The following is a 27,237-nucleotide window of genomic DNA, read 5'->3' on the forward strand; positions in this document are numbered from 1 at the left end:
GTTTCTGAGGCTGTATCACTACAGAAGTAGATTGCCCAACCTTCCTTCTGAGGAGTGGCTGGTGGGTTTGAACCTCCAGCCTTCTGATTAGCAGTCAAAGTGCCCATTAGAGAGACACAATTTAAAACAACGAGATACCATTTTGCTCCAGCACTAGTAGCAAAGTTCAACAAGACAGAAAATAACAAATGCTGATGAGGATATGAAGAGATTACAACTCTCATACACTGCTGGTGAGACTGTAAAATGGTATGGAAAGCAGTATGATGATTCCTTAAAAAGTCGGAATTAGAAATACCATTTGACCCAGCCATTCCATCACTAGATGTATATATCCTAAAGAAGTGAGAGCCATGACAAGAACTGACATATGCACACCCATGTTCATCACAGCAGTATTTACAATAGCCAAAAGATGGAAATAATCTAAGTGTCCGTCAACTGAGGAATGGATAACCAAACTATGGTACATACACACAATGGAATACTATGCATCCCTAAAGAGTAACCTAGAATCTGCGAAACACAGTATAATGTGGATGAACATGGAAGATATTATGGTGAGTGAAATAAGTCAATCATAGAAGGACAAATATTCTATTAGTCCATTATTGTAAAAGTCAAGGAAAGTTTATCTATGGAAGGAAATATTCTTTGTTGGTTAAGAGGGGTGGAGGGGAGAGGAGGGAACAGTGTTAATTAGGCAGAGATAAGTATTGATGTGGGTGAAGTGAAGGGCAATGTAACAAATGCGAGTGATCAACATGGTGGCATTGAGGAAGGGGAAGACATAGAGAGGTACCTGGAAGGTACAGACAACAAAGATGAGCCCTTTTGCACGTACAGTACTGTGTTGTCAGTGAAGGCAAGCATGGGTATATATATGGGTGGACAGGCTGAACTATTAGGTATGTCTATGAAGCGGGGAGTGTACCCAAGACCATGTATAAGGTTGCAGACAGTGGTCCTATAAGTGTATTTGTATGATCTGAATTCCCAGGTGTATAGTAGAGCTGACAAGAGACAAGGTTGTATTCACTTCTTGGTCACAGCCAGCTACCCAGAGGAAACCAAGTAGTTGAACCTGTGGGCTCAGGACCATAGCCACAGGGGACATCAAGCTCAATTGGCATAACATACTACACAAAAGATTTTTCCACCTCCTACTTTGGTGAGTAGTGACTGGGGTCTTAAAAGCTTGCAAGCAGCCATCTAGATGCAACAATGGGTCTATACTTGTCCAGAGCTAAGAAGAATGAAGAAAACCAAAGATTCATGGAAAGAATTAGCCCTAGCAACTGGTACACCATGCAATCCACAGCCTGTAAGACTATGAGACCAGAAGAACCAGATGGTGCCCCGGCTATCACTGTCAACCACTCGGAGGGAGATCTATGTAGGAAATCCTGGATAGAGAGGGAAAACAATGTGGAAAAAAACTCAAAATCATTTGGAAAAAAAAAAGAGGGACCAGATTTGCTAGTTTGATAGATAGTGGTGGAACCAGAGAGACTATGGCCCCTAGCTGCCCTTTAGGTCTTGAATTGAACCCATACCTTTGACTTCCAGTCAAACAAAAGACAGGCATATGAGTTGAACATTTACCTGAGGTAGATACACTCCTTGGAGAGAACAATCGTGGGAGAAAGATGGGCTGTTTATGCACAGGGAGACAGCTCAGGGGCAGGGGTGCATGGAAGGATGGACACAGGGAAGAAGTGACTGTCGAGAGGAAGCGGGAGGGGAGCTGTTGCATTGTGGTAAATTGTGGTCAATTTCATGAGACAAAGTGCATGTGAACTGCTGTATGGAAAGTGAATTTGCTCTGTAAATTTTCACCCAGATCACAATAAAAATAAATAAATAACATAAATAATACTAAAGAACCTAGAGGAAAATCATTTTCTCATAATTGGTTCATAATTTGCATCAAAGCATGTAAGTAAATCCAAATCAATTCTTATTTCTCTTTCCTTTGATGCCATGAACCTTTTTGCTGTTTGTGCAACAGAAATTTTATTTTTTGTTTTCCTTTGAAACCTCTGACCCAAGTGGGCTTTTGCCCACCCTCCCTGCCCAAGTCAGGTCCCATGCACTGGACGGCATGATGCACTTTCCTCCAGAATGTCTCTCCCTCCGGCTGGGACTTGTTGGAGTCGTCCAGTCCTCATTTGGGAGATGCAGCTAGAGGCATTTGCTGGGGAAGGGACGCAAAGAGGGCTGTGCTCAGTTCAGGTGGTCTGGCAAGAAGCGTTTCTGGTTAGTTTATTGTTGCTCCCATTTTTTTTCTCAGTTAACTGGGTCTGGGGGAATACATTAGGTTTTAAAGTAATGAGCCACTTGAAAAAATGCCCATCGGGACCCAGAGTGCTTCAAACAAGACCAGGTATGTTTTTTTTATAGATCTGTTTGCTTGGGTTTTAAAAGTCTGAAAAATGGCTTCACAGTTACCCTCAGGCTAAGTCGATGCTATCACTAGACACCAGGGTCTGCTCCACTGTTTAATTAAAGGCAAGGCCCGGGTGGAAGCTGACAGGGTTGAAATGCACTGTGTGGGCCTGTGTTATCATAACACAAGGTGCTCAGATTACAGGGGAATACCATTTGAAAACAACCCTTTCAGGCCTGTCTGGAGTCAAGTTTGTCTTCAGGGGCAAATTCATCTTCTAAATATTCTCCTCAAGGACTGGCAGAGTTGCCAGATCCATGCTGGGAGCTGACAAAGCTAGGCTTTCACACCTGTCCTTGGAGCCCTGGTGTCTGGGCATGGTGGCCAGGTGACAGATTAGTAAGACCAGGTGATTCAGTGCACCATCCTGGCCCCAGGGACCTCCTGTTGAGCTTCCTTTACTATGGATTATGCTCTTCTTAATAATAATAACAATGTTGGCTATTGTGGATGTTGTTGGGGATTGCTTGTGGTTGCCATAGAGACAATGCCAACCCTTGGTAACTCCATGTGTGCTGAATAAAACTGCTCCATAGAGTTTTCAGCCTTTCAAAAGCACATCACCAGGCCTGTCTTCTGAGGAGCCTCTGGGTGGGTTTGAACAGCCAGCCTTTGTACCAGTTAGTAGTCCACTGCTTAACCATTTGCACCACCCAAACCAAAAAAAAACACACTTGCTGCTATCGAGTCAATTCCAACTCATAGCAACCCCCTTTGGGTTTCTGAGGCAGTAAATCTTTACAGAAGTAGATTGCCCCCATCTTCGTTCCTATTAGCAGCTAGTGGGTTTGAGCCATCAACCTTCTGGTTAGCCGTCAAATACCTTAGGCACTGTGCCACCAGACCACCCAGGGACTCCTAATAATGTTTATTGAGTGTGATTCCAGACTCCCTGCTAGGTGCATTTTTCTCTTACTTACTGCAACTGAAAGTTTAATAAGTTAATTCATGAGAAATTTTTTAAATTGTGATTTCGGTCAAAGTTTACAGAGCAAAGTGATTTTCCATTCAATAATTCATACAAATTATACATTGTCTCTTATCACTGCAAGAATTCTACCTGGAAGATTTTAATATCCTCATCCTATATATAAAGAAACTGAGGTTCAGGTAGCTTAAGTATTTTGCCCAAGATCACACAGCTATTAAGTGGGGATGCCAGCATGCCAACCAGTGCATCCTTCTTTCCACTGCTCCATCCCCATGCCCCATGACCTCCCTAGAGGAACTGCAGTATGGGAGAGTGTGGTTAGGCCTCTGAGTGGCAGAAATGAAAAAGCATTTGGTGTGGATGGTGTGCAGGCATCTGGCTACAGCAAAGGGGTCATTGGCTGAATTCACCATTTTCATTTTTAATTACATAGGTAATTGTCTTACACAAAAAGAAAAATTAGTCCTCCAAACCATGTACTGATGACATGGTAAGGTTTTTCAGTGATTTGTCTTCCAAGCATTTATATAGGTGCATACACACATACAACAGCAAAGTAGAAATGAATGTATACATAATATTTTGTAAACTTTTTTTTTTAACCAAATGTATTGAAGTATGCTCCATAAGCTGGCTCAGACACAGTTCCCAGGCAGATATGCAAACATCCCCACATTCTCCAAAGCTCTTCCAGGTTAACTAAGACCATTCACGGCCCACAGCTGTGTGAACAGCACCCCCTAGACTCCAGCTAGGATTTAGCAAAACCTGATCCCAAGTGGAGCATCCCTGGGAGTGGACGATGAAGGTAGTGGAACCAGCAGCAAGGACAGCAGAAGCAGTGGTCCCAAAACCCGATCAGTGGCTGAGGGCACCGCCTCTCACCTGTCCAGCTCCACCTGATAGAGACTTTGAAGAGGAGTGAAAGCAATACTTTAGACCATGCGGAAGAAGAATTTTGGAGCACAGCTCCTTGATCTCATGGAGCAGCGCTTCTTACAAACCTGAAAATTAACAGCCCATGCTAGGAAAGACACTAAGTGGTGGAGCTGGGCACTGCCCAGGTAAAATCACCCTCCGCTGCATACAGGAGGACAAACTTGCCCTTGGATGGGTCAGCAGGGACCTTGTCCCTGCTCTGCCATTCACCAACTCTGAGACCTTGGGCAAGACACTGAACTCTCTGAACTCGGTGGCCAGTGTCAGTCTCATAGGATAGCTGTAGACTTGGAGAGAGTGTGCCCCTGTCCCCCCACCTTAGGGACTGAGTGCTCCCCACTCCCAGGAGAGGCCCACACATACTAGAGATACAACAAATGCTAGCTAGCTTCATCTCCCTGAGCCCCAGATCGTTCCTAACTAAGACTAAAGAATTTCCAGAAGGGAGATTTGTCTCAGGGGCAGGGGAGGGGAGGAAGGGGAGTGCCACAAACACCTTAGTTTTACAGTGGTCATTGATCATTTCCGGGCAGAGACCTTGTTAATTTTGCACTTGCTTTTAACAGCCCCACAGGATTTAGCCATTGCCCCGATATTCTCACACTTAATAACCACACCTGCAGAAGAAATTGAAAACCTTTCCTGGTGCTCAGGCAGGGCTGCACCCCCACAGAAGTGGCTCAGCCAGGCTTCCTCCTGGCACTCAGAGCCCAATGACTTCTTCATCAGGCGATGTGGGGAGTGAGACCACGTGACTATGTACTGGCTCCTCATTTAGTCTGCACAGGAACCCAGAAACCAAATTTCCATCTGCCCTGGATGCTCCCTGTCTTCAAGAGGATATCTGGCTTTCAGAAGTGCTGGCAGCACAGTCGTTGAGTGCTCAGCTGCTAACCAAAAGATTGAGGATTCTAACTCGCCAGGCACTCTGGAGGAGAAAAACATGGCAGTCTGCTTTCATAAAGATCACAGCCTTGGAAACCCTTTGGGAGCAGTTCTACTCTGTCCTTTAGGGTCGCTGTGAGTTGGAATTGATTTGATAGCAGTGGGTATCTAGTTTCCCCTCCTGTATCTCAGGATTGATTGGGTGTGTGTACTACAGTAGGATCTCTGGTGGTGTAGTGACTAAAGCATTTGACTGCTAACCAGAAGGCTGGCGGTTCAAACCCACCAGCCACTCGGAAGGAAGATGGGACAACCTACTTCTGTAGTGATACTGCCTCAGAAACCCAAGGAGGGGTTGCTATGAGTCAGATCCAACTCTACAGCAGTGAGTTTGGTTTTGGTTTGGTGTACAACAGGGGTACATAACAGCCAATGATCCAAGTAAACATCTATCCGCACACATCCCTCTTTTCTGAAAGCAAGTTGTGCACCCCTAAACTTTCACAGACATAAAACTCTGATTACATGGTATTCTCCTATTTTCCCAAGGAACACTTTTTTTTAACCCTATTATCAATTTAGATATAAAATCCTTTAATGGTGCAGGTGGACTAGTCAAATTCCTGCTTACAACATGTGATTTATTAATATAGTTACACATTCATATTTAAGGTTATAGAGATATTTTAATTTAGAAATATTGCTCTTTTCTCTACATAGCATTTTATAACACAAATCTACTCAAAATTGAGGTTTATGAAACTGCTGCTTTTATAGCGTCAGAAATACCAGATATAAGCAAGGAATACCCTAATATCTGCAGTGTCTGTCTTGGTCATCACCTGCTTCATTTTTGAGTCACGTGTTGGGTTTGTCAGAGCATAGTCATCACTGTCATCCACATTCATGGACATACAGTCCTGTTTGATCTGTGCCTGATGCTCTCACTGAATATTCCTTGAAAATTTTTGTGACATGACTGTGTTAGGACATTAGGCTTTTAATTTATTCACCCTGTTTTTGTGCACTCAACTCCAGGTATAAGCCCTTGTTGTTTGTTGCCATCAAGTCAGCTATTATAAGCAAACATTTGACTAGTACAACAGAATGAAACATTGCCCAGTCTTGTACCATCTTCCAGTTGTTGGTATGCTCTAGTACATATTTGCGGTCACTGTGTATTTTGCCCTATGTTGGGCAATATTCTGTTGTGATCCATAAGCTTTTCAATGGTTAATTTTCAGAAGAAGATGACTAGGCCTTTCTTCCTAGTCTGTTTTAGTGTGGAAGCTCCACTGAAACCTGTCCACCATGATGAGCCTGCTATTATATGAAATACTGATGGCATAGCTTCCAGAATCATAGCAACACATTGACAGACGGGTATTAGATTAACTACTTATCAGATTGCATTTGCAAGTGGTTTTCAAAAATGTCTGAAGTCCTCCCTTATGTGTGACTGTAAAATCATCTCCTGGAAAAGACACTCCTCTTTTAAGGCTCAGGTATAGCATGGATCATGAGGATGGCACAGAACCGGGCAGTGTTTCGATCTGTTGTACATAAGATTGCTGTGAGTCGGACACAACTTCACGGCACCTAACAACAATTTTAAGGTTAGCTTGACTTTCAAAGCAGTACTTTGACCACAAAATAATTGAGGGTGCCCCTTGGCCCTTCCCCCAATCCGCAAAAGGCTTTGTTCTGACTGAAATATAAGGCAACTTATTCTTTTCCAAGTGTAACTGTGAGGAAAGGCCCTTGTCTTATATTTTAACACACCTGTGCAGTGGTTAACCCATCCGGCTGCTAACCCAAAGGTCAGTGGTTCAAAGCCACCAGCTGCTCTGTGGGAGAATGATGAAGCAGTCTGTTTCTGTAAAGATTTTCAGCTCTGGAAACACTGTGGAGCAGTTCTACTCTGTCCTATAGGATCACTATGAGTGGGGATCAACTTGATGGCAGCGCATTTGGTTTTGGTTTGACCATCTGAATATAAACTCAACACCCAGTGTTTGATATCTCAGTCACACATATTTTCATATAGTCAACTACTTAATAGGAAAATAAAGGAGCTTTTTGCACTGAACACAGGGTACTGGGAAGAAATTCTTGGTTAGTCAGAGATGTTCAGCTCTGTCTATCCATTGCAGCCTGCTAGAGAACTCTAAAAACACTCATGTCTGCACCCCCTCCACAAATTATGAATGCATTGGTGTGGGACATCAGGATTTCTTACAGCTGTCCAGGTAATTCCAGTGCCCAGGTTTACTTGAGAATCATTGCTCCCAGCCAGCAGCTGGCTCCCTCCAAGGTGCCCCCTAGGAGGAAGTTTGTGTTGCTGTAACACCTATGAGAAGTTAAAGGTCTCTCTGTTGGTGAGAAACCTGTTCGTGTGACCTTATTCCTCAGCCTCAGCAATCCTCAAACTTCAGTGTCCCCAGATACAAACTGCTGAGGTCTGGGAGGGAGCCCAGAGGTCTGCATTTTTAACACATAATTAATTCTCAAGGCTGAGCAGCCCTTGAGGTGTGTATCCAAGTTCAGATGCATGGAGCAGGTGCTGCAGCCTTCCCTGACAATAGAGAGCACTTTCTGGTTGGACCCACAGAGAAGCCACTTCTTGGTTTTCAAACCCGTTGTGATTTGAAAAGACTAGAGCCCCTCTAACGAAACCAGTTGCTGTTGCATCAGCTCTGAACTCATGTGTGTCAGGGTAGAACTGTGCTACATAAGGTTTTCAATGGCTTATTATTTGGAAATAGATCACCAGGCATTTCTTCTGAGGTACGTCTGGGTGGACTCAAACTTCCAACCTTTTGGTTAGCAGCCAAGCACTTTAACTACTTGCACCAGCCAAGGACTCCACCATTCCCTCTGATCCCCCTTTATTCTTCTAAAGTGAAAAAATTACAGTCAGAGCAGCTTGTCAGAGCAGAAAACAGATGAATTCACCTAATACTCAAAAGTCCCTTCAAGAGCAGGAGGCACCTCCTGGGCACTGATGGTAACATCATTGTTCATCTAATGTGGAGTGTTAAGGGACTCCCTCACAGCCAAGGGAAGGCCTGGAGAGGAGGAGATAGGGATGCCCATCATCTGGACAGCACCTGGCATCCTCACCACATGTGGCCTCCTTGAGCACAGGACTCCTCCCCAAAACTTCCAGGCCCCACTCCCCTTCCACCACAAGAAGCCTCCATTATTAGCTCCAGCTGGGGCCCATTGCCCTGCCTGTGCTTTATTAAACTTTTGCAGAGTGCTTTCAGAACCCTGTAAATCATAGTCATGTGGGTTCTCAGAGACACTCAACAGAGAAGGTGCACATGTGGACCTGGCCCTCCAGCTGGGAAAAGCCCAACTTAAAGGAAAAATGGTACCAGTGGCTCCCAGGAGAATAGGCAGGGGCCTGAGATGTTCCAGAGCAGGATTAGAGGGAGGTGCTGGATACCTGGCAGGTTCTACTGTGAAATACTTTAAAATAGGTGCAGGAGGGAGAACAGAACAACATACTAGTCTTACCAGGTCTACTTAAGGAAATTTGGAATTATCTGCTAAACGACCTTGATTTTCATTTGGGCAAACACTGCCTACTCATTCTGGGTTGTACTGTAAGTATTCAAGATGGCACCAAGTAATGACTTGGCATCTAAATGAAAAATAGTTAAAGAAGTTGCCATCAAGTCAACCTTGCCTTCTGGTGACTCCATGTGTGTCAGAGTAGAACTATGCTCCATGGAATTATCAATGCCTGTGATCTTTAGGTAGTAAATCACCAGGACTTTCTTCCAAGGTTCCTCTGGGTGGATTCAAACCACCAACTTTTTGGTTAGCAGCACAGTGCTTAACCATTTGCTTTGCCCAGAGATTTCCTATAAATTAAAATGGTTAGTTGCATGACTCTGTTATACAAGAAAAGTTGCATTTTTTGTTTTCTTTACTTAATTCTGAGTCTCCCATGCTGTAGGTCATGGGAAACTCAGAGCCAGTCTCTACACCCAGGATTGTGCAAATGCCCAGTCTTACCATGAAAACTGGGGAGACGGGTACAACAAAACCACCCTGCCCATTACTTTGGGAATGTTGAAGTCTCCTTTCTTCTTGGAGCAGGAGTGAAAGGCTTAGGAGGTGAAATCTACAGGCAACTAGCGCAAATTAATATCCTGGCAGTTACAGTAAAACTTGGAAAAGCTGGAATCTGTGCAAGGTACAAACCCATCAGAGAAAGGAAAACTCAAATATTTTCCACTAAAACAAGCGATAGGAAAGTGGTAAGACTATACCCTGTCAAAGGAAGAAAATTTATGAGACCTGGGAAAACAAGGCAGTACCATCAAGTTCCAGCTCTCACAAGTTTCACCATATCTTGAAATAGTTTTTGGGCAATGGGTAAGCTGCCAAGTGCTCTAAACCAAAAAAAAAAAAAAAAAAACTCACTGCTGTTGAGTAGGTTCCCACTCATAGTGACCTCATTAGGATTTCCAAGGCAGTAAATCTTTATAGAAGTAGACTGTCTCATCTTCCTTCTGCAGAGCAGCTGGTGGATTTGAACTGCCAACCTTCTGGTTAGCAGTTAAATGCCTTAGGCACCATGCCACCAGAGCTCCTAGCCAAACATTCTAGCCTGGAAGCACCAGGGACAAACAGGTGGGACAGCCACCCAGTGAAACATCCTGTTCAGTCCTCCTGTCTCCGCAGTGTTCCTCGACCTGCGGGAAGGGCCTGCAGTCCCGTGTGGTGCAGTGCATGCACAAGATCACTGGGCGCCATGGCAGCGAGTGCCCCACCCTCTCCAAGCCCGCTGCCTACAGACAATGCCACCAGGAGGCCTGTAACGACAAGATCAACGTGAATACCATCACCTCTCCACGCCTTGGTGAGTGCCTCTGCCACCTCCTCCTGGGGATGGGAGGGGGTGCCCCCTGCTAGCCATGAAGTTATATAAGCCAGAAAGGCCCTCTTGGTCTTATTTGAGCCAGCGAGACCTGTGTTCATCAGTTCCATAGGTAAGAGTTTTCAGAGGTGGAGTTTCATTCTTTGTCATGGGAAAGACATTTGTTCACTACAGTCACAAACACAATACCTTGAGTGCCCCCACAAACCCCTTCTGTCAACAACTGAGGAACATGTGAGAATTTCCATAAGCCTTTTAGGGTTCCTGTGAGAGGGAAGAGCAGAGGGGCCTGCTTCTTTCTGGGCATGAAAATAGGAGCTCTCGTAGCATAGTTCCTAAGGCACTTGACTGCTAACCAGAAGGGTGGCAGTTCAAACCCACCAGCCACTCCTCAGAAGGAAGGTTGGGCAATCTACCTCTGTAGTGATACTGCCTCAGAAACACAAGGAGGGGTTGCTGTGAGTAGGGGCCAACTCAATGGCACATAACAACAACAATAACATTCATGAAATCTTGATGATACCTACATGAGTTAATTTAGGCTGATGCTTGAGAAGGAGTCAGACAGGTTGAATAGTTCAAAACATTTCAGTTTGTCAGGGAGCTGCTGTGTGAGCAGTTGGGCCCTGAGTACACCTGTCAGGGTGTACTAGTCTATGCTGTGGGCCAGTGGTGGCATGACAAGGAGAAGAGGAACATTTAATTAATGTTGTTGTTATTATGTGCCATTGAGTTAGACCTGACTCATAGTGACCTCTCCTTGGATTTCTGAGGCAGAATCACTATGGAAGTAGATTGCCCAACCTTCCTTCTGAGGAGCGGCTGGTGGGTTTGAACCGTCAGCCTTCTGGTTAGCAGTCAAGTGTTTTAGGCACTACACTGAGTACCGATCTCTTATTTCCTTTTAGCTAAGTTTCTGCTTTTCCAAACAGAAATCCTTGGGGACTATTTTCCCACCAAAAGCCCATTTTCCTAACACAGCAATTACATGAAATAAGGTGGTTTCTAAGCAGCTTTGTAGGGCAGGGGTACTTTGGAGTTGCAGAGGTGTTCCTGTGGCTTTTGCAAGCACAAGCCTCCCAGGTCTCATGAAGAGCCTTTAGCTGGGGGTCTTCTCTCCTGATGACCAGGATGCTGAAGGAGATTCAAGCCATCTGCCCATGCTGACCCCTGTGCTTTCACTATGTTCTATAAATGCCAATTGTTATGATGTTCTTGGCCACAAATAACAGAAAGTGCCACTTAGCTTAGAAGCAATGAGACCCAGTGCCCTGGCCCCCAGTGAGGCCAACAGACCATTAAATCAGTCCCAGTGATTAGTTTAGACACAGGGCTATGTTCCCTATAGCAAGCTAACTGCCTCCTCAATTCCTCTGGCAGGAGGCATGATTTCACCTGCTTTGGCAATGCTTTAGCACACACAGCAGGTGAGGGGGATTCCCTAGTAGGCCTCAGCCTGAAAGCCACCCATCTCTCTGCAGTGGTTCCATGAAGGGCCGCAGATGTTTCTGATGCCCCCAGGCCACCCATAACCTGTGGGCTTTCTCTCCCCACTGTCCCCTAGCTGCCCTGACCTATAAATGCACACGCGACCAATGGACAGTGTATTGCCGGGTCATCCGGGAGAAGAACCTCTGCCAGGACATGAGGTGGTACCAGCGCTGCTGCCAGACTTGCAGGGACTTCTATGCCAGCAGGATGCGCCCACCACAGCAGCCACAGTCCAGCTCATGAGGCATGGCCCAGCCATGCTGCAACGCCTGATACAAGGTCTGAGGCACAGTGCCCAGCGGGTCCCGGCAACATGGCTTGGTGGAAGCCCACCTACCCACCCATTCAAGCATACACCAGCCCTGTAGCCAGTCCTCCCCCAGCACACCGCACCCACCCACAGGCTGTCTCAACAATCCCACTACATAGAACTTTAGAGTGGACTTGACATTTGCCATTAATGCTTTGTAATTAATATATTATTAATGGCCACTGGATGGCTGTCTACAGTAAGAAAAAAATAGGCAAGAGTCACAGAGAATTAGAGTTTCTAAGGTTCTGTGTACCTGATAGGGGAACACTTCTGGAAAACAGTGGTGGACAAAGAGAGACGTCATGTAGGTCTTCCATCTTGGCTGTGCTTTAGACATTTGAATTCCCAGTGCTTGATGTACCATGGGGGAATGACCCCTAAATGAGCCATCCTATGTTCCAAAAGGTTTTATTCAGATGGAAATATCCATGTCAGCCAGCCTCCGCTAGAAGCTTCTCTGGAGGAGCCAACACTCCTCATCTACCTTCCTGATCACACAAGAATCAGGACTTTGCCTCTCTACCCATCTCTGAAAACATATTTCTTCTTTAAGTCCTGGGTCTTGCCTTGAAGTCCTTGAGAGTTTGAATCTGTGTAAGCCAATAAGACCAGTGCCATGTAGTCCTCCATGCCACCTATGTGGAGGAGAATATTCAGGAAGAGTTTGGATTTGGAAAGGCATCTTCTTTTCAGATCTCTACTGTTCACCTCGTAGAGAACAAGAGCTTTTCAAGGTGCTAAGATATGTGACATATGCTAATTTGGGGAGGGGAATTGCTTCCTGACAGAAGGGTGAACTCAGGACAGCTTTGTCAGAGGTGCATGTGTCTCCTCCCCATTGCTTTCTGGGGGCCTCTACTCTAGCAATGTTTTATAAATCTTCACACCTTGTAGATGCTGCATCACATTTCAGTGGCTTTCCATTGATCTTGGCCGTTTACCCGAGATTGATTATCTTAGAACCTCCTAAAACCAAGCTCAGCCTTGAGCTCTGCATAGTAAAGCCTCAGTGCTTCATCCCAGCATCGTTGGGCAGTTCTCCTCCTCCAGGGCTCATGGAGGGGAGCTACCTGGCTGTGATTGCTACATGCCCATGCCTGCAGAGCCATCATGTAAACCAGACCATGCATTCCCCAAGATCATCATGGCTGTCATTATTGCCCCATCTTTCAAATGGGGCAAGAATGATGGCCAGAGAAGATAGAGAAGGTCTTTCTCTCCTATAGTACCCTCACCACTCTCAGCAGCCCTCTCCCTTCCCAGAAGCTGAGGGAGATGAGAAGGCTAGCCTCTTTGAGACCACAGAAGATGGTGGGGCCTCTGCTACCTGGGAGGCCAGGCTGGTCTGGGAGCAGAGACCCTCAGTGCCAGGAGGCCTTGTTTTGCTCACCAACATCATGGGTGCTTATGCTCAAGGACTTTACCTTCTCCTTCTTTATTTCAGACAGAGGATCTCACTTAGGCTAATTTCCTTGGGGTCATCTTCAAGTGTTTCTTGATTTATTGGTGCTCTGTTTGTGTTAATGTTTATGTTATTTTTGATGTCAGGAGTTTAGGATTAGCTTAAATCAGAAAGGAAATCAAAACAAAACCCTCTCTACCTTCTCCCCTGTCTTAGGGGCTGTGTTTTTGTTTTTGATTTTTAATTCCCCGGAGGCAGAGAAGTGGTAGAATGTCAGGGAATTCACTCAGTTCCACTTGAATCAATAAGAAGCTGGTGAGAAAGTCCCTTCAGTGCTCTGTGGAGAGAACTGAGAGGATGTCAGGAAGCCAGTGGTGTAACCTCACAGAACAACCAGCAGTTGCCCAGGGCCTGTGCATACACACTGTCCTCCATGGCCATGGCTTGGTCACCAGCAGTCTTCCTCAGCCCCTCTTTCCACAAAACCCTTAAATTCCCAGGGTGCCGAGTTTCAGTTGTTTCCCAGCACCAAATCAATTGATGCTTTACCACAAGACAAAAGGATATCAGCATCTAGGGGCTGAGGAGCCAAGCTGGGACAGCCAGGTCAGAGCTCCCCCCACACACACACCAGATCATCTACCCCTTAGACAAGCGATCAGGTGAATGTGCAGAGGCGGGCACTTCACCTGATACTTCTGAATCCCAGTCCCTACCCCAGCCACCCTGACAGTGTCAACTGGCCTTACTGACCAAGACTCCACATGCTCAGAATGTGAACGACTGACCTGATAGTGCTGAACAACCCCGCTTCCAAGGCTTCTGTCTTCTGAGCTTTATGAACTCATCCTAACATCGTTGCTCTGAAACTCATCAGCCCATTTTGATTTTGGCAAAGCCATCATGACACTCTCGTTCCACTTTGCACAGAGGACAGTGAAGCTCTGTGATTACAACAATGATGTCTGTTTCATAGACAATACTCTGTACTGTTACTCAAGTACTGTACCTTTGTAGTTTCACAGATATATTACTAACTGCAGAGTCTCACAACTTATGGTGCTATTTTTATTGGTGCAAAAGAAACCCTCTTGGTTGCCCATGGCTTGATAGTCTCAGAATGCAGGGAAAGATCCTCAATGGCAATAATATTGTTCCTTTCATTTGTTTCAGAGTCAAATGTATATATTTTCCATTAGTTACCATACACTATGTACTGTACCCATGGTATTTTTATTTTACTTTTTGGTGCTGGTTTTGAAAGGAAAAAAAGAATAAAAAAGAACAGAAGACAAATATTGGAAACCATTGTAAATGAAAAATTAATCATTTCATTGGAAGCAAGTTGAATATGTTCAATAAAATGTTTTTCCATAACAGTTTTAAGATGATCTGTGAAGTGCAAGACAAAAAACAGTCCTCATGGACTAACAGAAGGAGGCTGTGTCCTTCTCTGCATTGGTCAGTTAACTGGCCTGGAACTCAACCGGGACAAGCCACAGCCTGCCAGCCACAGTTTTGGTAGACGTCAGAGATCACTGGTAAATGCAATTCTGGCAGCGGCTGGTCTCCCAACAAATCATTCTGTCCTGGGGCTCATCTTTGTGCTGTTGTAAAATCCTGGGCAGACACATGACAGTCTGGAAGCTGCACCAAGTCTGTGTGTCTGATGTGGCTGGAGCAGCAGCGACCTCACTGACTGCCTCCATGGGGAGCCGTGACCCCTCTGCAGGCAGCCCCTTGAACAGTTCTCGGGCTCAGTCATGGGCACCTGCCTCCTACAACTTTGGCCTCCAATATTTAGCCCTCACTACCCCCTACCCATTTACTGTCAGCCCCAATAGCTTTCTACAGGGGCTGTGAGCAGAAGTCGTGGACCTCCCTACCTCCCAGGACCAAAGACATGCAAGGGTACCACATCATTTGGACCTGATCTGGGCCCAACACAAAGCAGGAGTATCACAGCTCCTGAGAGGGTGGGAAATTCATCTCCTTAGGGCATCAAGGAGAAGGAGTTCCTTGCCCTAGAATTTGAAACCCCTCTTAATGATGGAGCCAAACCAGTTGCCACTGAGTCAACTCCAATTTATGATGATCCCATGTTGTCTCAAAGTAGAACTCTGCTCCATAGGATTTTCAATGGCTGGTTTTTCAGCAGTTGATCTCTAGGCCTTTCTTCCAGTGTGCCACTGGGTAGACTCACACGTCCAACCTTTTCATTAGCATCCAAATGTGTTAACTGTTTGCACCACTCAGGAATTCCAATGTTGGAGCAGCACCCAGAAATTTCACTAGATAAAGACCATTTGTTTATCAGACACCAGACAGCCCATAGCTCACAGGTTGCCAAGGAACCAAAGCTTCTATTAATTCTCAGGAACAATCACCCACCTGCCCCCAGATAGCTGTTAGAACCTTCTCCTCCTTCCTATGTGTTCTGATCATTTTGGTGTGTTAACTTTTTAACAGCCTTCAACCAAAACCCACCACCACCAAGTCAATTCCATCTCATGGTGACCTAGAGGGCAGAGTAGAACTGCCCCCATAGGATTTCCAAGGCTATAAATCTTTACAGAAGCAGACTGGCTTGTCTTTCTTCTGCAGAGTAGCTGGTGGGTTTGAATCACCAACCTTTTGGTTAGCAACTTAATGCTTTAAGCACTACACCACCAGAGCTCCTTAACAGCCCTGTTGGCATGTAATTTCTTTCAAGCTTTTTGAATTCCTAGATGGCCCTCACCAATTCCAGTTTATTCAATTAAATTGACAAGCTCTCAATCAATAAATGTTGAGTGAGTTTCAGTTAGGAGCCCAGAACTTCCTAGATGTGCTAGGAAGATCAGATGCGGTCAGGATCCCAGGCCCAGCTGTGCAGACAAGTCTGTGGAGCAGATGGTGGAGAAGGAGTAAGAGCCACAGGAACTAAGAAGGGAAAGGGCAGGGGCTAACTTTGTGGACATGTTAATTGGCATTCCTGGACTCAGGCTGGAAGGTTTGAGTTTGGAATCCCTCACAGTGGCACTCTCAGAAAAAGGGTTTTTAGCAAAAGCTCTTATGTTCCTACTTCCTGACACACATCTGCCTCCATGTGGGTCCCTCTTCCTTGCCTGACTTCCTGTACAGCAGAGGTGGTGTTCCAACCCCACATCTTCAATTACTCCCCCATCAGTGGTCTGCACTTTTATCTCCAGTTCTGAACATTCATTTACTCTCCAGGCTACTCCCCTGGCTTTTGCCCCCTGCCCTGCACTGTTTATTATTATTATTATTATTATTATTACTATTACTATTTATTACTATTATTGTTTAATTTTATCCTCTTGTTGATGAGAATATCTACACAGCAAAACATACACCAATTCAACTGTTTTTACATATACTATTCAATGACATTGATTACATTCTTTGAGTTGTGCAACGACTCTCACCCTCCTTTTCTGAGTTGTTCTTCCCCTATTAACAAAAATTCACTGTCCCTTAACTTTCTAATCTAATCTTTCAAGTTACTGTTGTCACTTTGATCCCATATAGTTAGTGCCCTTTGATCCCACATAGATAACTGGACGATGAACAAGGAAGACCAAAGAAGAATTGATGCGTTTGAGTTATGGTGCTGGTGAATATACTGAATATACCATGTTGTTGTTGTTATGTGCTGTCGAGTCGGACCCGACTCATAGTGACCCCTCCTTGGGTTTCCGAGGCAGTATCACTACGGAAGTAGATTGTCCCGTCTTCCTTCGGAGGAGTGGCTGGTGGGTTTGAACCACTAGCCTTCTGGTTAGCAGTCAAGTGCCTTTAGGCACTATGCTACCAGTCCTCCCGAATATACCTAGACTGCCAGAAAAACAAACAAATCTGTCTTGGAAGAAGTATAACCAGAATGCGCCTTAGAATCAAGGATGGTGAGACTTTATCTCAGATATTTTGGATGGTATCAGGAGGGACCAGTCCCTGAAGAAGGACATGATGCTTGGTAGAGAGAGGATCAGTAAAAGGAGGAAGACCCTCAACAAGATGGACTGACACAGTGGCTGCAACAGTGGACTCAAACATAGCAATGATTATAAGATTGGCACAGGACCAGGCAGTGTTTCATTCTATTGTACATAGAGTCGCTGTGAGTCACAATGGACTCAAAAGCAGTACTTAGCAACAATAACAAGACAGCACCCTGCACTGTTGTTGTTAGTTGAAGTCAACTCCAACTCATGGCAACCTTACATATAACAAAATGTAGCATTGCACAGTCCCGCACCATCTTTATAATTGTTGGTGTGTTTGAGGCCATTGTTGCAGCTACTGTGTCAATCCATCATATTGAGGGTTTCCCTCATTTTTGCTGCACTAACACTATTCACTGCCGATGAGTTGGATCCGACTCATAGCGAACCTTCCTTAGGTTCCCAAGGCAGTATCTCTACTGAAGTAGATTGCCCAATCTTCCTTCCAAGGGGTGGCTGGTGGGTTTGAACCACCAGCCTTTGGGTTAGCAGTCAAATGCCTTAGACACTATGCCACCAGAGCTCCCAGAATAGTGGTGTTTTTTGTTTGTTTGTTTGTGTGTTTTATAACACTATTCTAACTGAGTGACCTTCATGGTGTCAAATCCCATACACACTGTATGTCTTCTTACTCAAGCTCTCAGCAGCTCTCTTGCTAGAACATTGTCTCCTCCAGCTCTGCAGTGCCATACTCTCCTGACTTTACTTTTCCTTCACTTTTGCTAACTTTACCTTGTACGCCAGCTCTCTGAAGGATGAGGTGCCTTAGAGTTCTGCCCCACACCCTCCTCTCTCACTACATTATCTACCTAGGGCATCTCACCCAGACCCAAGACTTTTAAAGTCATGTACGTTCTGATATCTCCCAGATGAATCTCTCTCACCCTGACCTTTCCCTTGACCTCCATATTAATAGATGACCTCTTCACATGAATATTTAACAGATACCTCCTCCTAGGTCAGATTCTCTGGAAAATGGAGGTTTTCCTTAGGAAGCTTATTGGCAGGTATTCTCAAGAACATCACTTTTTTTTTGGGGGGGGGGCATGGGGTTAGCAGGAGAATTGGACAGAGGAAGAAGTTGGACTGTAATGTAGTTACAATAATGCCCCCTATCAATCCTATGGGAAGATCTGGGATTAGGAAGGCCCTTCAAAGTTTGGGCAGTTCTGTGGGGATAGCTTACCATGTGGCATCAACTGTGGTGACTCAAAAGACAACTAGAGGCTGGCATTCTCAGAAGGTTCACTCATTTTCATGCCCAGTAATTGATGTCACTCTCCAAACCTCTGTGAGATCGGTCAGCCAGAGCACCTACAAGTGGCCTCTCCAGAAGCTGCTTGGCTCCTTTGTAGCATGTTGGCAAGTTTCAGTGGCAAACATCCCAAAACAGAGCATGGGGAAGCTATGTCACCTCCTATGACAACCCAATTACATTGTGTCACTTCCATCATACTCAAATAGTTGACACAGTCAGAAAGGCCCAATCAAGTTCAAAGGTAAGGGGCCAAGAGCCCATGTCTTGCTAGGGGAGTGTCAAAGTTCTAGAAGAGCAGGTAGGATGGGAAATATTTTTGCAGTCATTTTTGGAAGATTCATATCCTCCCACATGCACAATATACTCCCTATCACCTTCCCCAAGACCAAAGTCTCATCCCACTTCTGCATCAGGTTCAGGCTCAAGATCCAGGGCTGCATCATCAAAATCAGGCCCAGGTACATCTGACACTCCTACAATGTGGTCTCTGCTGCTGTTCCTCTCCATCTGAAGCCCTATAAAATATAGTGAGACATTGTCTACTCCCCACATGCCCAGGAGAAATATGATGGGCCAGGCATAGGATATCCATTAGACATCCCCTATTTAGAAAGGAGGGAAAGGGAAAGCACACAACATTCACTGTTAATAGCAATTCTGAAGTCCAGCCTTCCTGCTTAGGAATGATTCTCCCCCAACTTCTTCCAAAACTCATAAAGACATACCATTTGTCGTAATTTATTCTTAATGATAGGGGAAGCAAGATGAAATAAAGTGCCTTTTCCTTTGGAGAGAATAGCCTGACATGCCACAAAACACTGGACTCCTGAAAACTTCCCTTATATAATGGGTCTTTGAATCTCCTACTAGATTGTGTGTCTTAATAAACCTCCAGTGTTCTTTCTACTTCTTGATCATCTGGTCTAATTAATGTAATGTCATTGATATAATAGTTCACTGTGATACTCTGAAAGTCCATACACTCTAGGCTCTTTTGTATTATATTATGACAGAGCATGAGAAAGTTAAAATAGGCCTTGGGAAGATGATAAATGGGTATTCTTGTTTATCAGACATTTTTATGAACTACTCTGATCTTCCTTTGTGATAGGCATATAAAAGAATGTATTCAACAGCTCAATGTCCATACACATTGTATTTGAATCCTGGTATCTGCTCTACCAAACATACCACATCTGGCACAGCAGTTCATGTGGTAGTCTACTGTCATCTGATATGCTCCATCCTAAATTTTGTAGAGGCCAGAATAGATGAGTTAGATGGGGATATGATGGGGACAACTAGGTCTTCAAGCATGACATTAAAATCTGCCATTCTCATTGGGTTGCAATATTTCTACCGATTTATTGTCTTATCTGGAAAGAGAGAGGCAGTTTCACAGGCTTCCACTTGGCCTTCCCCACTGCAATATTTCTTACCCCACAGGCCAACAACCAAGTCCATCCGTTCCAATTATACATTCAGGTACAGAGCAAATGATCACTGGGTGCCTTCAGGGACCCACTGGACCAACTATGAACCAAACCTGTAACAGGACACCATTTATTATCTCAATTCCATTCCCCCTCACCCTAAAAGAGAGATCATGATGACACTTTGGAGCCCCAGGTAGTAATTTCAACTTGCATTCAAATGCAGTAGTTTTCTAAATGTCTGTGTATTTTTCATTCCCCAAAGGAAATGGTTGTAGTTTCCTTTGGGGAACAGTTGGGGATGATTGTTTCATATCCTTTTTTCTTTAGTCAGTGGACTCTAGGTATGAAAACTGATTCAGTACTGGAAACTGGGCAAGATATCATAACTTTTTTTTAGGGTAGTTTCCCTAGTGATCATCCATCCTTGGTTTCTTTTCTTTTTTTTTTTTTTTTTTAATGTATCAGGTAATACCCTTGTTGGCAATCCATCTATCTTGCCTTTTCCCTAGTAGATGATTCTATTAATTATCATCATAGCTATTTAGTATTGTGGATAGAATTGTGCTGCCCCCCACACACACACACACAAATACATGTTGGAATCCTAACCCCTATATAAGGAGCTCTGGTAGCATAGTACCTAAGGCACTTGACTGCTAACCAGAAGGCTAGTGGCTCAAACCAACCAGCCACTCCTCAGAAGGAGGGTTGGACAATCTACTGCCATAGTGATACAGCCTCGGAAACCCAAGGAGGGGTCTCTGAGTCAGGTCTGACTCGACAGCACATAACAACAACAACATATCTTTGGATGTGATCTAAGATATTGTTGTTGGGTACTGTTGAGTCATCTCCATCTGATAGCAACCCTATGTACAACAGAACAAAACACTGCCTGGTCCTGTGCCAGCCTCACAATCCCTGCTATATCTGAACCCATCATTGCAGCCACTGTGTCAATCCATCTTGTTGAGGGCTTTCCCCTTTCTTACTGACCCTCCACTTTACCAAGCAAGATATCCTTCTCCAGAGAATGATCCCTTCTGATAACATGACCAAAGTAGGTGAGATGAAGTCTGGCCATTCTCACTTCCAAGGAGCATTCTGGCTGCACTTCCTCCAGGGCAGATTTCTTAGTTCTTTTAGCAGTCCATGGTACTCTCAGCATCCTTCGCCAACACCACAATTCAAAAGCATCAATTCTTCTTTGGTCTTCCTTATTCATTGTCCAGCTCTCATGTGAATATGAGGCGATTGAAAATACCATGGCTTGAGTTAGGCACACCTTAGTCTTCAAGAAGACATCTTTGCTCTTCAGCACTTGAAAGAGGTCTTTTGCAGCAGATTTTCCCAGTGCAATATGTCTTCTGATGTCTTAACAGCTGCTTCCATTGGTGTTGATTATAGAACCAAGTAATATGAAGTCTTTGACAACTTCAGTCTTTCTCTATTTATTTAGATGCTGCTTATTTGTCCAGTTGTGAGGATTTTTGTTTTCTTTATAGTGAGTTGTAATCCATACTGCAGACTGTAGTCTTCAATCTTCAACAGATCACTTTTAGCAAGCAAAGTTGTGTCATCTGTGTATTGCAGGTTGTTAATGAGTCTTCTTCCAAACCTGATGCCACATTCTTCTTCATATAGTCCAGCTTCTCAGATTATTTGCTCAGCATACAGATTGAATAAGTATGGGGAAAGGATACAACCCTGACTCATGCCCTTCCTGATTTAAACCATGAAGTATTCCCTTGTTCTATTTGAATGACAACCTCCTGATCTATGTACACATTTCTCATGAGTACAATTAAGTGTTCTGGAATTCCCATTCTTCTCAATGCTATCCATAATTTGTTATGATCCACATAACCCAGTGCTTTTGCATAGCCAATAAAACACAAGTAAACATCTTCCTAGTATTCTTTGCTTTCAGCTAAGATCCATCTGACACCAGCTATGATATCCCTCATTCCACATCCTCTTCTGAATCCAGCTTGCATTTCTCAAAGTTCTCTGTCAATATACTGGGGCAACCATTTTTAAATTATCTTCAGTAAGATTTCACTTGCATGTGATATTGATATTGCTCAATAATTTCCACATTCTGTGGGATCACCTTTCTTTGGAATGGGTACAAATATGGATCTCTTCCAGTCAGTTGGTCAGGTAGCTGTCTTCCAAGGTTCTTGGCATAACCAAGTGAGTGCCTCCAGCACAGCTTCTGTTTGTTGAAACCCATTAATGGATATTCCATCAATTCCTGGAGCCTTGTTTTTCAGCACTTCCTGCAGTGCAGCTTCAACTTCTTCCTTCAGTCCATTGGTTCTTGATCATATGCCACCTCCTGAAATGGATGAACATTGGCCAGTTCTTTTAGGTATAGTGGCTCTGTGTATTCCTTCCATGTCCCTTTGATGTTTCCTGCATCATTCAATATTTTCCCATAGAATCTTTCAATATTGCAACTCAAGGCTTATTTTTTTCCCCTCAGTTCTTACAGCTAGAGAAATGCTGAGCATGTTCTTCCCTTTTGGTTTTCTGACTCCAGGTCTTTGCACATTTCATTATAATAAACTTTGTCCTCTCAAGCTGCTCTTTGAAATCTTCTGTTCAGCTCTTTTATCTTGTCATTTCTTCCACTTGCTTTAGCTACTCTCTATTCAAAGGCAAGTTTTGGAGTCTCTTCCTGTCTTTTTAATGACCTTTTGCTTTCTTCATGGATGATGTTCTTGATGTCATCCCATAATTCCTCTGGTTTTCAGTCATTGGTGTTCAATGCATCTAATCTATTCTTTAGATGGTCCCTAAATTCAGGAGGGATATAATAAAGGTTATATTTTACCTCTTGTAGACTTGTTTTAATTGTCTTCAGCTTCAACTTGAACTTGCATATGAGCAGTTGATGGTCTGGTGCACAGTCAGCTCCTGGCCTTCTTTTGGCTGAAGATATTGAGCTTCTCCATTGCCTCTTGCCACAGATGTAGTCAATCTGATTCCTGTGTACTCCATCTGGTGAAGTCCATGTGTATATCTGCCAGTTACATTGTTGGAAAAGGTATTTGCAATGAATAAGCTGTCGGTCTTGCAAAATTCTATCATGTGATCTCCAGCATTATTTCTATCACCAAGGCTGTATTTTCCAACTACCAGTGATTCTTCTTTGTTTCCAACTTTGCATTCCAATCACCAGTGATAATTACCACTTCTTGATTGCACGTTTGGTCAATTTCAGACTGCAGAAGTTCGTAAAACTCTTCAATTTCCTTGCCTTTGGCTTTGGTAGTTGGTGCATAAATTTGAATAATAATAGTAGTAACCGGTCTTCCTTGTAGGTATATGGATATTATCCTCTCACTGGCAGCACTGTACTTCAGGATAGATCTTGAAACATTCTTTGTGACAATGAATGCCATGCCATTCCTCTTCAATTTGTCATTCCCAGCATAGTAGATCATATGATTGACTGATTCAAAATGGCTACAACCAGTCCATTCCACCTCACTAATGCCTAGGATAGCAATCTTTATGCATTCCATTTCATTTTTGACAACTTCCAGTTTTCCTGGATTTGTACTTCATGTATTCCATGTTCCAATTATTAATGGATATTTGCATCTGTTTCTTCTCATCTTGAGACATGCTGCATCAGCAAATGGAGGTCCCAAAAGCCTTACTCTATCCACATAATTAAGGTCCGCTGTACTCTGAGGAGGCAGCTCTTCCCCAGTCATATTTGGAGTGCCTTCCAACCTGAGGGACTCATCTTCTGGCACTATATCAGACAATATTTCAGGGATATTCATAAAGTTTTCCAGTAATATATCAGACACTGTTTAATAGCTATTCATAAGGTTTTCACTGGCCAATTCTTTGAGAAGTGGATAGCCTCTTTCTTCTTCCAAGTCTGTCTTAGTCTGGAAACTCCACTGAAACCTGTCCACTATGGGTAACCCTACTGGCATTTGAAACACCGGTGCATAGCCTCCAGCCTCACAGAGACACACAAGCCACCACAGTATGACAAACTGACAGGCAAGTTTGTCTCCCTTAGCTGTTCCAAGAAGCTCTGGTTAAGTGTAGTGCCTAACCAGGGGGCTGGCAGTGCAAATCCACCAGCCACTCCTTGGAACGGAGATTGGGCAATCTACTTCTGTAATGATACTGCCTTGGAAACCCAAGGAGGGGTCACCATGAGTCAGATCCAACTCGGTGGCAGTGAGTTTGGTTTTTGATTTAGCTGTTCCAAATGGCTCCACTCACTTCCTGGTCTCCCCAAGTCGTCCAACACCTGCCTGTCGCACCCTAACCACTTACCCGGCCTGCCCCTACACACTCCAAAAACACTCACCTTCCACCTTCCGCTGCACCAGCTCACTGCTTACCCAGCCTGTCCCCAGGGTGCTCCAACCACCCCCCCTTCCACCTTCCAAGGCATCTGGCTCTCTGCTTACACAGCCTGCCCCATAATCTAAGATAATAAAGTCATATTCCATAATCAACTCATCAATTGATGTCAGTGTGGAGTGGAATCCTGAACCTAATTAGTTCTGTGTTATATAAAGAGCAGCATACTAATGCAGACACAAAGAAAAGACAGACTCTATCTGATGACAATGAAGGCAGATGAATCTACAAGCCCAGGAACTCCAAGGATTGCAGGTACTAGAAGCTGAAATTGACAAAGAAGGATCCTTCCTACAGCGACCTCTCAATTCAGACTTCTAGCCTCCTGAACTGTGAGAAAATAATTTCTGTCCTTTAAAACCACCCACTTGTGTTATTTTTGTTATAGCAGCACTAGGAAACTAATAGGTCAGACCCCCTGCCTTGCCACTCATTATGATAGTTCTGCCTACTTTGCTTCTGATGGTTAAGGACTGCCACCTGGTTATTATTAATTTGGCATCTTATTACTCCCATTTCTATTAGGGAGCCAAGTTCTATATCATCATCTCCTACCTATAAAGGACAGATGTGCCAGAACTTCTCAACAATGCTGGTGCCCTCACACCCAGACTTCCTTGTTTCTCTGGGAGATGGAATATCCTGTGAGCACTCCTGTGGAACATAATCTGCTGATGGGTTTTCCAGCCTTACATAGAATATCCTCCCTAGCAAGCCTATTCTAAGGAGCTCTGGTGGCTTAGTGAGTAAGGCATTTGGCTGTTAACGAGAAGGTTGGTGGTTCAAACCCACCAGCTGCTCCACAGAAGGAAGATGGGCTATTTACTTCAGTAAAGATTTGCAGCCTTGGAAACCCAGTGGGAGTCATGAATTGACTCGATGGCTCTGGGTTGGGCTTGGTTGGTAGGCCCAGTCTATGAATCTTTTGATCCCTTTTCCCACACCCACCATAGCATTTCTACTCCACCCTATATGGACCATCACTTTCTGCAAGATTGCAAGAGCCATCTGTCTCCCAGAGTCCTTCCCAGGGAGTTAAATCCTGTATCATGGGAGAGTTCTCCCATACAAATAGCCCTCCCCATCTTTCTTTATGTTCCATGGTTCTTGATCTTGTACCCTCTGATCTGGTCCATAAATGTTCTCCCAGCTTCTGCATGTACATGGTTTTTAGGTCCTGCACCACCTACACGGTGTAATTCCTTTCTTTCTGTGGCATGCTCAATCCTTCCTCAGCAGAGTTATGCTATGACTTAGTTATTTGTCTGGAGGCCAAGAAAGACAGTAGGGGTAGATTCTGAGGAAGGTTCATGTATCAGCAAGGCAGAGGCCTCTGTGTCATTGTCAAGCAAGAAGGGAGTCATTGCCTTTAAAAAGGAAGAAAGTGCCAATTTGCAGGCTGGGAAGGTTCAGAAAAATCTGAGTCTCAAGGTTTTTGAGATTATTGGCCAGATATCAAATCTCAGAGTCTCACTCCTTCCTGATCAGGATGCTGACCTTGGTGTAGTGCTGATCTACTGGGGCTAAGAACCCCTCTCTATAGTTTCCATAATTATTTTCATTAAGTCCTGGGTTGGTCCTCAGATTTCTTCTATTCAGCCGTGTTATGACATTCTCATTTTATGCTGCCAGGGAAACCTCTCACTTTCACCTTTTACCTTCCTTGGCATTTTTATTGTCTTTTTCCAATGCATCACTAACACTCAGCAGCAATCATTTATTTGTTTGCCTTATAATGACTGTTTCCCCTAAATCTTTCAAATGCCTAAGATACTGCACCACCTGTGAAAGTTCTAACAATTGCTCTGTTCAGATGAAATAGAGACTTCCCTCCAGGTGGGGTTCCTCATGTCCAGATGATCCAGCTTCAAAATCCCGTTTTAAGATATGCTTCCTATGACTACTCTTGGCACCAATTGCCTTAGTTTGGGTTCACAGGAACCAGTCTCTGAGATGGAGAGTTGTGGGCAGGAAGTTTATTGGAAGATATTTTAGGGAACAACATCTGTGATGGAAGAAGAGCAACAAGATTGGGCATTGAGAGATACTGAGCTCTGATGTAATCACAACAGAGGTTTAGCTAATCCCACAGGGAGATTTGGAGCTGGAATGGTCCTTTAAAGATGTCCGAAACTGAGACAAGCAGGGCAAGTCTTTATACAGCACTGACTGTGAACAGCCCCAGGGGAAGGGATGTCATCCTGGGAGTCAGCTGCCTTCTGCTGAAGGCAAGTCCCAGGGAGGGACTCAGTTGTGAAACAGTAGCAACCAACAGTAGCAGCTGGGGGAATGAGTGCCTGTCATGAAGGGGGATCTGTGTAGTATGCCACACCATCCACTGTATACCTCAAACATAGTTTTACAAAATTAAATTCCCAATTTCTTCCCTTTAAATTTTTTCCTCCTAGGAGTTTCTTAATCTCAGTAAAAGGCACCAATATCCACTGACTGTCTGACATCAAAATTTCACAGCCATCCTTGTTTACCCCCTTTTCCTTCTCATCCCTAGTCCAACCAAAACCATACCCAACTCATTGCCATTGATTCAATTCTAACGTATAGCAACCCTGTAGGAAAAAGTGGAACTGCCCCCATAGAGTTATCTTTATGGAAGCAGACTGCCTCAACTTTCTTCCACAGAGCAGCTGGTGGGTTCATACTGTTGACCTTGAGGTTAGAAGCCCAATACTTTAACCACTGTACCATCAGAGCTCATCCCCAATCCAATCAGCAGTAAATACTGTTGGTTCTGCCTCTATAACAAGTCTCTAATCTGTCCACTCCTCCCTTTCTCCATTGCCATCACTATGTGCCATGTCACAGGCCTCCCATCA

The 27,237-nt window shown here is 44.3% G+C and overlaps 1 protein-coding gene across 1 annotated transcript in view; it reads left to right on the forward strand.

Annotated features, from left to right (window-relative positions):
• Positions 1–11,832, forward strand: part of ADAMTS17 (ADAM metallopeptidase with thrombospondin type 1 motif 17) — a 918,064-nt gene extending 906,232 nt beyond the window's left edge. Inside the window, exons 22-23 of the mRNA XM_042783577.1 lie at positions 9,903–10,080; positions 11,663–11,832. Coding sequence (XP_042639511.1) covers positions 9,903–10,080; positions 11,663–11,832 — 348 coding nt within the window. The remainder of the gene's footprint in view (positions 1–9,902; positions 10,081–11,662) is intronic.
• Positions 11,833–27,237: the final 15,405 nt, after the last annotated feature.

Source organism: Orycteropus afer, unplaced genomic scaffold (genome assembly GCF_000298275.1).
Source record: "Orycteropus afer afer isolate SDZICR_OR568_19922 unplaced genomic scaffold, OryAfe1.0 scaffold00019, whole genome shotgun sequence".
In the NCBI taxonomy this organism is placed as follows: Eukaryota; Metazoa; Chordata; class Mammalia; order Tubulidentata; family Orycteropodidae; genus Orycteropus; species Orycteropus afer.